The 18,762-nt window shown below is 42.0% G+C and overlaps 1 protein-coding gene and 1 long non-coding RNA gene across 3 annotated transcripts; one reads left to right on the top strand and one right to left on the bottom strand.

Annotated features, from left to right (window-relative positions):
• Positions 1–2,626: 2,626 nt before the first annotated feature.
• vamp4 (vesicle-associated membrane protein 4) lies at positions 2,627–16,990 on the bottom strand. 2 transcript variants are annotated; one of them, XM_010871996.5, is made up of 9 exons: positions 16,801–16,990; positions 15,529–15,688; positions 12,371–12,475; positions 10,064–10,110; positions 9,933–9,983; positions 7,714–7,814; positions 4,702–4,781; positions 4,532–4,583; positions 2,627–4,414 (listed from the first exon to the last, which is right to left on the bottom strand). In XM_010871996.5, exons 2-9 carry the CDS (start codon positions 15,529–15,531, stop codon positions 4,389–4,391), a joined length of 465 nt encoding a protein of 154 aa, XP_010870298.1. In that variant the 5' UTR covers positions 15,532–15,688; positions 16,801–16,990; the 3' UTR covers positions 2,627–4,388. The 2 variants fall into 2 exon arrangements, with proteins under 2 accessions (XP_010870298.1, XP_010870299.1); XM_010871997.5 differs by lacking the exon at positions 15,529–15,688 and having other exon boundaries at positions 16,801–16,988.
• Positions 15,676–18,762, top strand: LOC117594812. Its single transcript, XR_004576063.1, has 4 exons — positions 15,676–15,757; positions 15,937–15,994; positions 16,883–17,058; positions 18,060–18,762. It is a non-coding gene; the product is annotated as an uncharacterized LOC117594812 (long non-coding RNA).

The raw sequence follows: 18,762 nt of genomic DNA, 5'->3' as shown, positions 1-18,762 counted from the left end.
TGGGGATGATTGAGTTACCTTCCCCCAGAGACAGAGAGCTCTACAGTGGCACGGTGTTCCCTTACTGACAGCAGGGCGCCAAAACATGACGTAAGAAGATTGGTTCCTCATGATCACTTACAGGTCACCTGACCTTAGCTGTCTGGATTCTGGATGATCGTTGGAAGTGCTAACTGGTCAGTCGATTACTGGATCACTTTCTCAGAGTTGGTACAAACCAAAGCTGTGATCATCCTGAAAGAAGTTGTGAATTACTCATTGATAAAAATCTAATCAGTTTCATGTTCCTGTAGGGGTGTAGATAAACAATCAATTCAAACGTCATTTAAATTCTGTGGAAGGTGCCGTGAATTGGCCCGTCTGGAGTGGTTGTTATGGGTGTTGGACATGGTTGGGTCATTGTTATGTTATAACTCCTTGTAGTGGGTGCGTACATGCGCGCGTGTGTGTGTTTACCAGGTGCTCTCCCAGTCAGCCACTGGCATTTAAAGATCTACTTCTAAATAACTTAAGTGACACCCCAGACAGACACACAGCTACTCCGCACCTATTATCCCTTTAACTCATATGCTCCATGTCCTCTTTCGCTTTGACCCCACCCATTTCACTCCCTCCCTTTTCAGTTCCCTCTGTCTTTCACACAATAACAAGCACTCACATCCACTGGCCATTACACTCAACTCCCTCCCCATGCTCACTCAGTTCAATTCAAAGGTGGTTGGTTGAAATGGGAAATGCCTTTATGGGAGTTTGTCCAAGTGTTATTTGAATAAGTAAATAATCAGCAATCTAAGCTGCTAACTCAAGTGCACATGAACTGTAACAGCACGGCTTTGAATCTTTCAGCAAAAACTCTCGACCTTCAACCACCCTTTTGTCCAATAAAGCAAGAAATGCTTCTGAAGATTAAATGCCTCATAAAAGAATATTTGGTTCGTGTTTTTATATGAAATACCATATTTTTTATGGTCCTGTGCCCTTCTTTCATTCCAGAAAGGGATGTAGAGTAGCATATTTCCTCTCTGTACCGGAGCCCAGTCAGTCAGGGAGGGGGGAAATGAGTGAAGGAGGGATGGGGGAAGAACAGAGGAGACTGAGAGAGGTGGGGCCAAAGGTCAGAGCGGCAAGAGAAGTTAAGAATTACAATGTGCAGGATCAGGGAGACATACCACATTCATGGGGGTGGGGAGCTACCGGTTGTGAAATCGTAAATATCAGTTGGATGCTTTTAAAGACATGAGAAATGTAAAACATAAATGTTAGATTTCTATTTATTAAGTGATGTGTTTTGTTGCATTTGAATTCCAAAAAAGCTCATATTAAAAGGTCCTTTCCTTAAAAGTTGACCATCTGGAAAATGTCAGAGCTCATGGATGATAGATGTGTTTCCCACTAGTAATTAGCAGTTGGAGGCAAATCCATTGGATTTGTTATTGTAAAATACATTTCCCTCTTCTGTACCAATGAGTGGAAGAGGGTTAGAGGCAAGCAATAAATCGGACGCTCTCTCTCTTGCCCTCTTCTAGAAGTAGAAGCCAAAGCATTCTAATAGAGCGTTACTGAAGGACAGCTACAGCCACACATCGGATTGGAGGGCAGAAATACCATGACTCTGATTGGTCACAAGATTGGAAGGGTGTGTGTTCTACTGGCTTGATGGATGGTTTAAGGGGTGTCCAAACAGTTCCACGGAGGGCTGAGTTTTTTCCTATAAATTGGTTCCCAGTTCACACTTAACCAGGTGGGGGTAGAAACTAACCAATCAGTAACCTAATTAGTCAATCAAGTGTGAGGGTTCAAGGTGAGAGCGAAAACCTGCAGACACTCGGCCCTCCGTGGAACTGTTTGGATTTGTTGGTACAACGGTTTATTCTTTGTTACTTCATTCAGGTAGACACATCACCCCCCACTCCTGTGTCTGGTAGTGTTGTCGCTAAAAAACAGGAGGTTGGCAGGACTGACAGCCCTTCCCAGCTAGGTCTCTCAAGAATAATGTTTCTCACCTGACCAGTATGTACAGCCTGACATCACACTTCCCCAACTGGACCAAAACACATGATCTTGCCAAGGTGTGTGTGTGTGTGTGTTGGCGACCCACAGCAAAAGTCTCTCTCAGGAGAGGAATAAAGATCAAAAGCCTGGCCTGAAAGAGCTATACATACAATGCAATTACTTTACAACGTTCCACTCTATCATTGTCTCAACCTTTGTACGTGCGTGCCAGGTACTGTGGTAATGTAGCAGGGAGATGAGGAGCAGGGACTGTATTGGAACAGTCTAGGTTCCAACCCCCAGGACTTGGTTGTGCCCATTAAAAATCACAAGCCTTTGAAATCCCCCAATAAAAATGTCCGATAACAAGATGTGAGAAAGGCATACCAGCAGGCCTTATTGGCAAGCAGTTGGGGAAACCAGGGGCCTGTATGGTGCATGCACCTCTCTCCACACATGCACCCTCTCTGACCTGTGGGGAGAAAAAGGCACAAATCTTTTTCTACCAAATGATAACCAGCTTTTTGTCCTCCCTATCGACCCAACACTCCTTTCATCCTTTGCCTACAATACAAACAACACAGTATAACATCCACATGACCCAACTAGTCCACTCCAATCCAATTTAGACGCATTCTCTTTAAAACCATTTTATTATGTCAGAGAAACATTACAGTATTTCACAGCTTGCCAATGCAATACCAAAGTATAACACAAAATTAAATATTTACACCTCAAATAAATTACATTTAAAAAAGTAATGACAATGCTAGGGGCTATTGTTTCATACAGCTATGCTAGATTTTGTGTTGCCATCACATTAGACAGTGTTAGGCCAGTGTTTATGCCACCCCAATCATTCAAATCACTGGCACACATACACACACACACACACACACACATATACACACACACACACACACACACACACAAGCGGTGGTAAAAACAACTGCAGAAGAGTGAAGTCTGTCACTTGGCTTCTACAGGTTATTGGGAATAGCAGCAGACATTCAGAAGCTTCACGTTGACCTTCCAACCAGAGTCAATATCACTAACAGAAACAATAACTTTGTACAGAATCAAATTCAACCATCTGGAGAGAGACATTCACCCCAGCATTACAGACAGGATATGAGATTGCCATGCGTTACCAAAGGTTAACTGGACACACTGTCCCTCTCAGTACTTTACAGTGGCTTCCTCACACTGGCCAGAACCTGTCCTGCTAGTGCAGCGCTTTCCAAACTAGGGGTCGCGACCATGCTGGGGGTCACCATATTTCACAACTTCACTAGTGAAACTGAAAAATTCACTTGGTTTCAAAGAGCTGTGGTTATAAAAAAGAAAATAATTTTTTTAAATATATTTTTTATGTTTAAGTTACAATTGCCCAATCAAGGAGAATACTCTTGGAAGCACGTGCTGTAGTTCTCTACAATGCATACAAGCAGGGCTCAACAGAACAGAGTGCACTAGACCTGCCACTCAACCAGACTAAAGGACATATGTAATTTCTACAGAGAATCCTACAAAACGATTGCACTCAGATTTTCAGACTGACTCATAAGGCTATTATAACCCCAATTTAAAAAGTTAATATTGGACAATGATAACTTACATTTTTATTTCTTCAATAGTGGGTTGGCAATTTATTTTCCACATGAAAATGGGGTCACAGGCCAGACATGTTTTGGAAGCCCTGTGCTAGTGTAAGAGCTCAAACTGGATGATGGGAAGGAGACAAGGAATAGAGACAAGGAAGAGAGACAAGTAAGAGGAGGTCACCGTAGATTGAGATGTAAGCATTGCCTCATTTTCACTTCTGGCACAAAAAGCATTCTAAAATCTGTTGTGGGGTGAGGTGGTGGTTACATTCTTCATGTTGGAACATTTTGGTGTGCTTTACAACGCCTATTTCTAAGCTATTGATGCATACAGATCAACCGGCGTAAAATAATCTGACTATGTGATATGAAATGCAACCTTTTTCGGCTGGCTGAAAGGTAATAAATGTTCTCCTTTTTGATACAGGGTCACATCCCAAATTACACCAGATTCCCATAAAGACTTGTGATTTGGGATGCAAACCCAACCCCTACATTACGCTAACATGATGCCTCGTGCGTCCCCCCCGCCCTGACTCACAGACCAGGGCGAGAAGGGGTCACTGATCTCAGGCCAGTTTGGGGTTTTCCACCCCAATGGTCAAAGTCAGCATTGGTTCTAGATCTGTTATTAAGGAAAGTGTCTGCCCAGAGCCACACAAGTTGGCACAGCAGGGGTCCGGGAGGCTGGGTGGAGCTCCCTAGCTGGTGTGAAGGACTGTGTGCAGGAGAATGGAAGGAAGAGGCAGAGGAGAAAGAGGAGATGAGATTCTTCCTCCAACTGGTAAGACTCTAGCGATACCGCAAGATCACTGGAACTAAGAGAGACAGAGATGGAGACAAAAATAGAGATGGATTAAGGGAGCAGTTGGTCCTGTATTTGGTATCAGTGCGGTCATCACCTGATCAATCCGGTGTGTGTTAGGCATACTCACCGATGATGATGAGCAGCAGAACAACCACAACCAGAGCGATAACAGCCTTCATCTAGGGAAGACAGACACAAGAATTACACACACACACACACGTACGCACACCCACACAGACAGACAGACACGCGCACAGACACACAGAGACACGCACACGCCCACACAAGTTGACTCACCTTCACATCTTTCCACCACATCCTCCTGTGCAGTTGCTTGGCTCGGCTGCTGAAGGCTGAGGCATTGTCAGAAAGACTCTCTGGAAGGCCATCACAGGGGAGGGGGAGACATGAGGGAGGAGACATAGTGGAGGGGGAGACATGAGGGAGGGGAAGACATGGGGGAGGGGAGAGGAGACAAGGGAGGAGACAGGGGATGGGGAAACATGGGGGCGGAGGAGGAGACAGGATAGGAGACATGGGGGAGGGGGAGACATGGGGAAGGAGAGAAGACAAGGGAGGAAAAGAGGTAAAGGAAAAAGTGTGTGAGAGATGCAATCCTAGTTTCTGTGACTAACAAGTGCCTCACCAATAATCTGACGCGGTCTCTCTAAGACTATCCAGTCACTTTCTGAGGCTTAATTCAAAATAGACAGGATGGCCTCAACAACCTAATGTGGTCAGCGGGGGAAAAAGTTCCTTCTGCCTTTCCAGGTTTATGAATTTTGATGCTGTCAGAGTTGTTTGACAGCCCGCTCGTCTCTGCTTCTTAACAGATCTGAGCCTGCTCCAGCCCCACTACATACAGACGGGACTAATGACACAATGATCAGTAATGTGTTGAGTGGAGAGAACCTTGTAATCCTGGACCACAGACAGACACCACAGGGCCAGAGGTTACACATGGATACTGGAGGTGAGCTTTACCAAGATCCATGAGCATTCCCAGCATCCTCAACCTTTACCAGCATCCATGAGCTTTCGCAATCCAAAACCCTAAAGCCAAGTCTCAGGCCTCACAAACATTCAACACTGAACCACAATTACAGTTCCTACACAGGGTTCTGATGTGTTCCAGATGTGGTACTGTGTTCCATCTGATCGTCACAACAACAGAGAAGGAACGAGGAAGTCAAAGACAGAGAGTGAGAGAGAGAAAACGAGAGACAGAAACAACACACTAATCTAGTCAACGAGTGGATGTCCTTCCTGTAAACAACTCTTTGGTGCACTGAACACAAAGAATACATCATATAATTAACCTTAAATAGGCAGAACCCCTTGATTTGTTCAGTTGGGCTTCCTACATCCTCAACCGTCTCCTTAGAGCTCTGCATGAAACATGCTAACCAAATACACCTCTTAACATTGTTGTGACAACACACTTCAACACTTATTCCAGACATGCCACAGCTGCCCTTCTGTGTGTGTGTGTGCGCACGCACGTGTGTCGTCTCCACATTTTGTTCTGACCCGTGATAATAAGAGAAGGGCCGTCAGGAGTTTGATGTCAGAGCCCTGGTTCACCCACCCTGGTCAACATTCAACTCTACTGTAAATGGTTATTTTGTTATTGTTATTTTAGTTTGCATTTTTGTTAGTTTTGTTAGTTTGTAAGTCTAATACATGATTTACTGCATTTATATCCAGGCATTGTCTAATGCATAATAACAGAAAGACTATGTGTATCTATTATTATATATAATAAAAAAAAATCCATTACACTTATTTTGTGAGTCTTTGTTATTAAAATATATTTTAATAAAATATATTATAGTTATATAGAAAGATGACCAAACATTGGTATTGGCATCGTTATAAGACAAATGTGTTACAAATATCAGCTGTCGGTATCAGCCCAGAATTTTCTTATCGGTCCATCCTTAATATCAATCATTCAACATTGATATTATCAAACAACACATTCAGATAAAACTACATGATATCTGAATCTGACGGAGTCTGCTTTGTGTTCCCAGTCCAGTCAGGGTGGGCAGTAAGAGAGCAATGCGCATTTCAGGTGTAGAGTTCAGTATATTTCTGTGCTTAGTCTTAAACAGGATGGAAAATCCCACTTTTTGAACAGCCCATAATGGGAGTTGTTTCAGTCTATAGTCCTTGTCTGTAGCTCAACTATTAGCACTGTTCCTCCAATCTTTACAGTTGACACAATGCATTTGGCCAAGTTGCATTCTCCTGGCATACCACAAATCCAGATTTGTTCATTGGACTGCAAGATGGTGGAGCATGATTCATCAAACCAAAGAATACATTTCCACTGCTCCAGACTCCTAGGCCATCTCACTGGATACCACTCCAGCCGATTGTGAGCGTGCGTGTACTACCACTTCACGGCTGGGTCGTTGTTTATACCTCACAATAAGTACTGACCTGTTGGAAAGGTGGCCTCCTACGATGGTGGCAGGTTGAAAGTCGCTAAGCTCTTCAGTACGGGCTGTTCTACAGACAATGTTTATGGAGTTTGACAATGTTTATGGCTGTACGCTTGATTTTATTTTCATGTCAGCAACGGGTGTGGCTGAATTAGCTGATTCCATTCATTTGAAGCGGTGTTTACCTTACACTTCTGCAAATGCAATGTATTTACCATTGAGTGTAAAATAATAGTGTCCACCATTGACCGTTTAAGCAATGTCCTCCTCTAGTCCATGGTTTCTTTCCAGCTGCCCTGAAACCTGAATTATGTGGAACGGGTTGATACTGTAGCTTTGCAAGGACAGAAATGGTGGCGATCCCTGATTTGACTTTGGCCAGTTATTATCAGAAGAGAACTAGCTCCTGCTTTGCAGACTGGTACCTGCTCCTGTTGCCAGGTGACCGCTGCATTCTCGATCAAGGTGACGCTGAAGAGAGGAAGTTCAACATTCAAAGGATTTCTCACTTCATTTACCACTTTTATAAGCTCAACATTGGGAATATTGTTTGGATATTGCGCAGGCCACTTTACCCCATGTGGTCAGCAGCTGGAGAAGTAGAATAATTACACAGCAGAGTAATTTCATTCTCAGACACCTCCGGAAAAATGCACAATAACATGGGGACAAGGTTAGCGCCAGAGCTGTTTATGGTAAGACAAATTCCATCTCGTGGAGAAATGATTATTGCTTATTGGCGACACAATTTAAATCTCCAGCCAGACCCAGACTTCAAAAGACACTGCTACGTTGTGTCAGAGATTCTGTACAGATTCTGTATTGTAGATGGGAACTGGACCTGAAAAAAAAGACTCACCTGACTTGTCTTGCAGGTCTTCCAGTCTCTCCCCCCTGTCAATCACCTTGGAGATGTTCTCCTGCATTACGTCGATGACCTCATCAACCTGCGACTGAACTCTGAGGGAAGGGAAACAAAGCACCATGTGAATGCCGACACAAACAGAACGTGAACGCTGTTGAAGGTGTTCTGTCCAATCTTTGTATTTTTATGGTACAAACACACGTGGAAAAATGTGTTGAACCTAGTGCACAAACACATTATATTGCGGGCATGGACTGGTCAGACTTTTTGTTAGTCCTGAGAAAGACCTGAAATCATTCCATCACACCTGCAGACCAATTCTCTTACCTGACAGCCAATATGCATCCTCGCTGGCTTGCAGGCACACCCGCCCGCCCACACGCACACACACACACCTAGACCACACCCCTCACCTGGACCCAACTGACAACTACCAACACACAGGGGTTGGGAGAAGAGAATGTGTTGTGAAGGAATGCAATTACTTCTCTGCCAGTGACTGGATCCATGAAAACAAGTCAAACACTGGCACTAAAGACAGACATCTACCCAAATAAAACCTCCATTTATATTTAAAGAAAATGTCTCTGTTCTCCTTTGGAAAAGTTACAAATGAAAAAACAGGCAGATGATTCACCGGATTTCACTAAAATCAATGTGTTACTTGAGGAGAATAACATAACTGAGATGGCATTCTGTCAAGACTCGACCAAAAGACATTACGATTGGGGGGGGGGCTCCAGTTTAAAATCATGGTGCGACCAGAGAATGGAACATCAGAGTCTGGTGCCAATCACATTCAACAATGACCTGCTCTGTTCTGTTCTTCATTAGTCTGTTCTGGACTGCTGTCGCTACAGTGGAAAAACACATTGCGCTTCCTCAGAACCAGCCTTGTTACAGGCCAATGATGGAAACAGCACTGGAGCTAGTGTTACAAAATGAGCAGAACACCTCGTGTGTTTCTGACATCAGATGTGTCTGGTAAACAATGTTTCATATCATACCCATACGGTCGGTGGGCTAGGCTCTCTGTCTGAACTCTGGAAGAACACAAAAACACACCGCCATTGTCATACCTAAGAAAAGTACATTGTCAAAATAGAAGACAATAGGATATAATTAAGGACTAGGGTGAGATACGTGTTCTATGATTTCAATGAGTACAATAATACGCTTCCACTTGAATATTAGATGAGGGTGAGCGGCTGCACTTAGGTTTATCACAAGTCACCATTTTGGGTTGTATTATAACATAACATAAATAGGTGAGCCAATAGAATATGAATGCCATTCCATGAATATATTTCAAACATTTAATAAATGTTTGAAAGAGGTTAGTGGAACTCCACTGAAACCATGGAAATGTCATGGCAACGCATGGCTGAAGGATCTTGTAGGTGAAATCGTAATTCTCCCTATTGATGCTCAGCAAAATGAGCTGATATCTAGGTTATTATCTGGTAAAAATGCTACAATGATATGGATGTCAACCTCAGTATATGTTCGCCATCATCAACAATCCCCTGCATTAGAGCAAACAATTTTATTACACCCACCAATTTCTTTATGGGGCCTTTTATCCTGCCCCTGATGAGGCTGGAGTGGTTGTAGGTGTGCCTCATCATGGTTTGCCAACTGAGCTGCATTCAACAGCCTTGGTGTGACACTAATATAGGATAAGGCATGGTTGTGTCACTCTGGACACTAAAGTGGAACCCAGAGGTTGTATGGCAACATTCTACAGAGGTCACGCTCTGCGCTTTACAGTGTTGTTATAACAGCCATTTGTTCTGGACATAAACACCATGAACAACAAGAATTGGCCTGCATCCATCCAGCTTACAGGGCAATTTTTGAAAATGTTTAGTTGTCTGGGTGAGGTAATTAAGAAGACACTGAAAAAGATGAGACGTTGAGGAATATAATAAATACAGCCTTACTGTCATATAAGCAAGAAAAAAAGTCTGTGAGTCCAAATGACCACTTCATATTTCCATATTATAAACCACAACCCATAGTGATCCCATTTAGAATGACAATATTTGAAGCATACTTCCAAGACAATCAATAGTGCCTATTGTCAAGAAAAGTCTCAGCAGAACAGGCACATAAATGAAAATATTCTTCCTTTCTATTCACACAAAAATGACAGTTTATTTAAACATTTTAAGAACATATCTTATTACTCAGCTAGTCTGGCGCAAACTTACTGTCGGATTTTGTCATTTCCTGTTCCGAATCTGGGTCCAGTCGGGCCCCTCCTGAAAGACAAGCACAGGGAATCAGTTTGTTCCACAAACTAACATTATGGCTAGTAGGCTACCATGGGATTATTACTTACAGGAAAAAGTCCTCTTCTTCATCAGATTCTTCTTCCAGAAGGTTCCTCTGTGAGAGGTTAGAGGTCAAGGGTTAGAAACTGGGGAAAGGCACCATGGACATTCCGCTACTACTGAAATCGGATATGATATGAACACATTTTCCTGTTTCCTCATTTTGGAAAATGCATTCTTTTATAAAACGTGTGTTTTGTAGCTAGGAACATTCACCTGGTTGAGAAGGTAGTTTGCCTAATACTTTCAAAGTGATTTTTAGTATGGATTACCAACACTAATGTGGATTACGTAACACTAAAAACAAATACAATTCACAATGTTATACTGATCCATAACAAAATCCATTTGCATAGAACCAATAAAAACAAGCTGTCAAATGAAAGAGGAAGCTCTGAGTGCAATTTGGAATATGCACATGAGAAAATCTTCTAGTTGTCTCTAAGACATCGAGGAGCTGAACAACAGCCTTCTAAAGTGGTAGAAATTGGACCTGCTAGGGAGGCGATGTGAAAAAAGATACCCTGGGGGAAAAAGGTTGGGAATCTTTTTATTGATTCTGTTAACAGGAGATGAGTCATAGGGAAGATTTTTGGGAATGGCTGAGTCCTCTAGTGATCATGTACTATACTTATATTTTGGGTTAAACCAAATCTCAGCTAAAAGCCCTAAATAGACTACTTGCAAAATGGAGCACGCTGAAGAAAGGAAACACACTAGGCTGGTTATGTAAATCTCACACTGGTGGAGAATTGAAATATACTAGGCTGGTTATGTAAATCTCACTCAGGTGGAGAATTGAAACACACAGGGCTGGTTATGTAAATCTCACTCAGGTGGAGAATTGAAACACACAGGGCTGGTTATGTAAATCTCACTCAGGTGGAGAATTGAAACACACAGGGCTGGTTATGTAAATTTCACACAGGTGGAGAATTGAAACATACTAGGCTGGTTATGTAAATCTCACACAGGTGGAGAATTGAAACACTAGGCTGGTTATGTAAATCTCACACAGGTGGAGAATTGAAACACTAGGCTGGTTATGTAAATCTCACACAGGTGGAGAATTGAAACACTAGGCTGGTTATGTAAATCTCACACAGGTGGAGAATTGAAACACTAGGCTGGTTATGTAAATCTCACTCAGGTGGAGAAGTTTCTGGTTTTGTTCCAGTCATATGGACCTTATTGTCTGTCACTAATTCAGAGACATAACATTCTTAATCCATGGGGTTGATGATATTGTTCACATTCTTCAAGTTTGGTGCAATGTATTAATAGACAGGAAATCCTAATGAAATTATCAGCACTGATAATTTATACTTGTGTGCTTACGGGTACTTATTATTGTGAAATCAAGTGTTCAGTGTTTTAGGCTGGTTATTATAGAGAACGTGTTGATGAGCTATAAAAGACTGATCAAGTAAGCAAATCTCAAAACCTGTCAAAACCAGGTACTCAATTTGTCACTCATTTGAATGAAGATATTTTTGTATTATTTAAAAAATTAACATATTTCCTATAACTAAAAAAACTGCACTTTTCCTGTTGGTGCCATCACACTTTAGTGCTGCTATCGAGAAAGAGTACGGAACGCAGATCATGCACGCTGTGCAAATGTTGACGAAAGACATAAGTCTCCGACCTCGTGTGAAATGCCATGTTTTTAGGGAAACCAGGTCCAGTCAGTGGGGCCAAAACACTGGCCTGAACTGAATTTATACTGGCTTGGACATGTTGTGGTTTTTAAATGTATTGTGGTCATCCAAGGTCTATAATGGTTGTTACGCAGTAGTCTAATTCACAAAAGCTGCCCATTGGCCTTGATTTACCTATAGGTAAACAACTTGGGACACTTGGAGGGTTTTATGTCACCCACAGCGCAGACTGTAGTCACCTGTCTAAACGATAACCTGCTCCTGGTGATGTCTACGGGTGACAGACTTCAAGCACTCATTGAATTCAAAGCATTTGAAACAAAGTACTAAATTTGACAACTGTATTTAAGCTAACGGTATTATGCTAATTTGTCCAATGACTTCTGGTCACGTAAAATGGGGGACTATGTATGAAAAGAGTTGTTAATTCCTACACAGTTCAGGGTTTATGGATATAAATACCCTGAAGTCAAAGATGCCAGTCTGCACTTTAACTGCTTAGTCAGGGTTTCCTTTTAAATTCAATGTGCTGGAGTACAGAGCCAAATCATCGAAACTGGTGTCACATGCCTAATACTTATTGACGGCCCTCTAGGTGTCCCTGTCTTTATGCTCATAAAAAACACATTCATCAAACCGCCCACCACGGCTCACCCTCTCACTGCGGATTGATCCGGTGACCTCTTCGTCGTTGAGGTGTCGTTTGAACTTCGGAGGCATGTTGATGTCTTCGGGCTTCTCCTCCTGCTCTGGTTCTCTCTATGGAAGAAACACAACTGTCAGGGACATCACCGCACCATCCACTACAGCACAGGTTCTGCAGGTTTTAGCTCCAGACCAACGCTGACATGTCCATTCTAACTCATCAACCATCCGTGACTGGTAGAATAAGGCGCTGGGCTGGAAACAAAAACCTTCTGCAGTCATCTGATGCCAGACCAACATTAAACACAGAAGATTCTGCTGATAATCAACACCACTTAAAGCCAAAACGTTAAACGATAAGGATATGGACTTAGTTATGTACAAATCAACCTTTGAGCATTAGACCCAACACTGACCAAACACAAGACACTAACTAGCTATCAACATATTTCGGACAAATAGAACAGTCTATATATTGTGACCCTTAGCAGGCACGTCCATACAACTGTCAATAATAATACAGTCAGTAGCCAGTGAATCAAATGTTTTCATTTTAATTTCATTTTTTATTTACCTTTATTTACACAGAGAATCAACTGAGACCAAGGTCTCTTTTACAGCTGAGCCCTGTATTACAACAATAAAACCATACAAAATGGAAATAAAACATACATTAAGAAAAACAACAACAAATGACAATAAAAAATGCAAACGTCTTATAGGCATTAAACATTCAATTTAAGATCACTGGCATTCAGTGAGTGTGGGGCAAACGTTTCAAAAGCCGTTTCACCCAGTTCTGAATTGGCCCGCAGTATCGCCAGCACTAACCAGTCTTGAGAGCGTGTTTGGTACCTGCATTTCATCCAACCAATTTTCTCTGTTAGTCAGGAAGTTTTGGCATGACTGCCTTCTATAAAACCATCTACCAATGTTCGTCCCCTCTAGATGTCAGTGACTCCCAGCCAACTGAAGCATGTAACAGACAGTGATGTTTGCAAAATTGTGCACCAGTGATAAAACGTAAGGCTGAATGACTGACTGCATACAAAGATTTGAGTACAGAAGCTGAGGGATGCGTATATTGTATATCACCAAAATCTAGCAGCAACATAAAAGTTGCTTGCAAAATATATTTTCTATGTTAATGCAACAGACATGACATATTTCTATAAAATAACTATTTTTTTGCCAACTCACTAACGTTATTTTAAAAGACAGACGTTCATCCAATCAAGTCCCAACGTATTTGTAATAAACAACAGGTTCTATAAAAGAACCACCTGGGCAAGTAATTTTAGGGTCATCCAAAGCTAGGTTATGTGACTTAGAATATAGCATGTAATTAGTTTTACTTGCAATTATTATTATCCAGATTTTTGCAACAGTAGGAAATCAGACTGCAGATGTGCAACAGGCTTTTCAAGAGAAGGAGCTGCAGCAGACTATACTGTGTGATCAGCATATTAACTGAAATTGGACCCATTGTGGACAAGACATTGAGTTTTAATACCATCAGCTACAATAGCCTGTGTTCTGTCACTAAGATAATTTTGAAGTGGAAGGCAGGTGTCCTTGGCCAGGCACAATCAAGAATTTTATTTCAATAAGATTGAGGGAGCTACTGTACCGAACGCCTTCGACAGAGTATGACCATCAGTGCCAATCGCTGATTCTAGTACCTCAGAAACATATGACTGTCTTAACTAGAGAATGGTGCTACAAATAAAAAACATCCCTTCTATTCTGTAGGTGAAAAACCGCATTTCCCAGGTCCACTAATACCAATTTAGCTACAAGGATTCTCCCGGGAAAATAATGTACCAGAGTATACGCCGTCTAAGAAAAGACATAACAAGAATGGGTTCTGTTTATGTGTGTGGCCCGTGTAGCCCCTAGACCCATTATAGCGTCTTCGGGATGACTTGTAAGAAGCTATACGCAGCATGAACATACCGCTGTGAAACTGGCAGCCACCGAGTGATCCCATTGCATTAGCACGGACCAACATCCCTGTTGAATGTTACAGGCACCTATTTGAATGCAGGACTCAGAGTATTACAGCTGCTCCTTAGGCAAAGGGGGGGGGGGTCCAAGTCGGTACTAAATCTGTGTACCTATTAAACTGGCCACTGAGTGTGTGAGCCCTGCAAGCGAAACACCAGGCAAAGCAGTGAAATAGGTGACCCTCTCATGTTGTGAGGTGTGTGTAACTGCTTTCAATTCAGCTGTTATCGAAAACAGGTGCTGGGCCTCAACAGCCCAGACAAAACACTTTCACCTGTACCTAAATCTGCAAAACAACGTTCAACAATTCCGTTTGAAAGCATATTGAGCAACAGACACAATCTGTTTTCCCGTTTTTCCCTGCAAAGCCCTCAAGCAAAAGGGTTGCCTTCAGGCTTTCCGGGATATGATTGCGAAACTGAGGGTTACATTAACGCGTGGGTGGCGGTGTTGGACAGGCTTATAAACTCTATATGTTCCATTTGAGCCTAGTGGCCTCGTCATTCAGAGCCGCTCCTCTGTCCTGTCTGTTTGGCAGCTGAAGCTTGGTATGTGGGAGCTGTTCTTAATGGGACCAGGGTCTGATTTAACACTGCTGGCTAACTATGCTGTGGAAACCAGCTCACTTGGGAGAGGACTCCTTTGACCGCTTTTAGCTGCCTGTAATGTGGAGTACCTCTCCATCATGTCTCCATCATCATTCTAGTCTGAGGGGACAAAATGTCCCTCCAGCTAGCATCAACAGTACCTGTTCCTAGGTCAGTTGAGTGCCTGACCCTGCATCAAACCCAGCCCCAGGAACACACATCCCAACCTCTGCTTATCTGATGTTTTTAGAGGGGCCACAATGGCCCCCCATGCAGGACGCCTCTGAGTTGTACAGCTAGACATGTAATCGTTAAACTGAAAATAAAATGCTCATGAGCAAGGAGAGACAAGGCCAAGAATGGGTCCTGTCTCAGGACAACCACCCTAAAACCCATCAGATCTGTAATCATTTTTAAATGGATAGAAATTGCACTTTGGGGACAGATACAGATTTACTGAAATGAACAGAATTTGTTCAAACGGTCCACCTTTTCTGTCCTCACAGCTCCCACCCCGAGCCCATCTCTCCTAGCCCAGCGCCAGCTCCCATGTCCCTTTAGTGCCTCTGGTACCATTGAATCCAGCTCAGACTCAGAAACTGCTTCTCAGTGTCTCCTTCTGGCAGTGCAGTTGGAAAAGGTCCGTTCCGTGGCCAGGAGTAGTTTGGAATGTTCCCGGTAAACAGAGAAGCTGAGAGTGGCAGGGGACAGGGCTCTAGGCTACCTCACGCAACTACAGAGGAGAGAAGAGAGATGCACAGAAGAGTGGATAGAAAAGACAAGTCTAGCAGGTCAGAGATATGTAAGTATGCAGCTTGGAAGGAAGCACTTTCAATGCGCTCTCTTATTGTCAATAAAAAATTTAAAAAAGCATCCAAAAATCTATGAGGTTTTCTGGATGAAAAAAGAGAGATGGTAAGGGTTTGGGGAGATGTTTGTTTTGATTCACTCATGGTTATATGGATTAAATCCTTTTGCCAGGAATCAGATGAAAAAGGCTTCCTCCTACTTTAAGTGATTGATGCTCATCAGCGATAAGGTGAATGAGAAAATTACAGATATTTACATTCTGATGTAAAAGTACACATCCAGTACTGTCATTCATGCTCCAAGTGTTTTTCTAGTTAGGATGTTCAGTGGCATGATGGGACAATTCAAAGCAATATGTAGTCACACACAGTATTTGATCCTCATAGTCTTGACTGGATTACATTTAGGCCTAGTTAACCCAAATAATTAGTGAGTTGACACTGAAACATCATCCTGATGGATGACGTCACTAGCAGTAATCCATTCCGTCGAAATCAACAACACTGATTATGTAACAACACCGGACAATCAGCTACTTCCTATCCTGGGCAAAAGACCCAGCCTTATCATTTTGTAGTCACGCAACAGTAATCTGTAGTAGTGACTGTAAACGAGATTGCCCTGGCTATTTATCCAAAACATCGAGAAAGCCAAATAGATATGGTCATCTGTAAATATCAGATAGAACTAGCTAACGTAAGCTACCTCACAGCTAACGACGTCAGCCAGAGAGTAGCAGGAATGACAGACCACTGGTTTAAATAACATTATAGCCAGTTAGCTAGCCAGTTGATATAGTTTAGCCGGCTAACTTGTAATAACAATAGTTTTTTCATTAAACAAATACAATGTAGCTAAAGTGTATAGTCTATCTAACAATCTAATTGTTTGTTATTTTCTAACGATAGTTGAGATAAATATTTATTATATGCAGACTGAAACAGGCCATTGTTGTCGACGATGTTTAATCATACTACTACTGACTGTAATGTACTTCTGACACAGAAAACAGACGCTAGCAAGTTAGCACGTTACCTGTTGTTTTCGTTGGATCCAATCTTTCGCTCACGAAAGCACAAGACCTAACAAGCCTTTTTATCTTCTTTCATAAAAACAGAATCACAACATTTCATTTCGTAAGAAATAAATCAATGTCCTTCTCGAGCAAAGGATGATTTCTACAAAGATGCCCTTCTTCCAATCCTTCCTGCTCTCTCTGATCAGCTGACCAGGAAGCTGAACACGACCTGCTGAAGAAGAGAGGACCAACTGCGCCGGCTCAGTTTCTCATATGTATGACAGCATCAATCAATTTTCACACTCAAATTGTAGTCAATGTAAGACGGGTAAATAATAAAAGTAGACATTGTCTCATTTAAAATGTAATTTGTCTAAAAATGATTTGTCTTGCTCTGTGTGAATTGGAGTGGAATTAACAATGATATAGGAAGTCGGGCCCAAATACCTTGTAGATGCAAATACATTTGTAAAATCTTACATTGTCACTTAAAAACATTGAATATCATCAATAACATCACTTATTCAACAGAGAGCACCATGTTAGTTATCAGGTAATCAACACTGTCAGTGAATTTATAGGCCTTCCAGTTCAGGAGTCTGGCCTTATTGCTCAGCGAAGGTTTCTCCAAATGTGAATTTATTGTAATTTTTTTTTACATGTAAATGTTATTTAAATTAAATTGTCACCACAGTTGTTGTTTTCTATATAGGCTCCAAGTATTTTCGGTGAGACAGTTCTTGTAGCTCTGGGTACCTGAAAAAGCCAGCTCATTTAATTTCCAAACCGCTCCTCGTTGAAAATGCTTGACAAGTAAACCCACAACTATGAAAAAATTGCATATCTGCAATGTCAAGTCAAAATAGTGGCCTCTAATAACGTTTGAGAATTTTTTTGTAACTTATCTAAAAATATTTTTTTTGCTAAAAGAAAGTAAGCAAATCAAATGAACGGTTTCTTTCCCCATTCTGAATCGTTCCCAACATTTACTAAAAAGAGCTGTTTGTGAACGACAATCTTGACAATGATGAAGATCAGACTTTTAAATGAAGTGACTGGTCAGACTTTTAAGTGAAGTGACACTGACAAGATGACCTTGGCTCAGGCATGGCATATGGTCACATTACCATGCCTCAAATGAGGACTAACCTCCTAGTTCTAGTAGTATGCCATCAGTTCAGATGTAATTATCAAGGGTCTCTGTGTCTAATCTAGATTTACTACACTACTGTAACCAGTTTGAAATAATCTGTTCTGGTTTTTCTTACTCTGGCAGATAATCAAGGCAATACCGTAGAGCACCTGTAGAATGGAGCATGAGAGGCCCTGATGAGAACACCAGATGAACTGCGCCTGAGGGGAGCTCCTGGGATGGAGAGGAGGATGATGAGGAAGAGGAATGTTGGAAGAGGTGGAGGATGAGATGGACAGTGGGGGTAATGAGAGGATTCTAGAAGGGGGAGGGGGAGAGGAGGATGAGGGTCATTCCATTCACGCAGGCAGGCAGGCATGCACACACACACAAACAGAGCATCAGCATCAAGGGAGTTTGGGTAATAAACGACCCTAGAGCAGGAACTAGGCCCAAACCTGTGACTGATGCCTCCCAGATGTGCCGATTGAACACGCACACCAACGGGTTTGTTAAAACACACAATCTGCATCACACATAAACTAACAATAACTTACCTAGGTTCTCAATGTTCTCACACTCCCATTCTGACAACGACATGGTTGAGACATTTCCCCATTAATATTCACTGTTTATCTTATTAAATCATTCAGTCAAGCATCACTCAAAAATAATTATGTTTAGAATCGGCTTGAACCATGAACAAGGTCTCTGGACAGTTAGTCAGTTTATCTTAAAGAATACTGGTTGATATGTGCTCAGTTTATACATTTTTTTACCAATAGTTTTATAAGCAGTATTCACCATTCTGTAAATTATGCTACTTTGAAAAAGATCTCTGCAATCC

The sequence above is a fragment of the Esox lucius genome, chromosome 8 (assembly GCF_011004845.1).
Source record: "Esox lucius isolate fEsoLuc1 chromosome 8, fEsoLuc1.pri, whole genome shotgun sequence".
NCBI classification, from domain to species: Eukaryota; Metazoa; Chordata; class Actinopteri; order Esociformes; family Esocidae; genus Esox; species Esox lucius.
The sequence above is the reverse complement of the archived record's forward strand: the minus strand, read 5'-3'. Positions and strand labels throughout refer to the sequence as shown.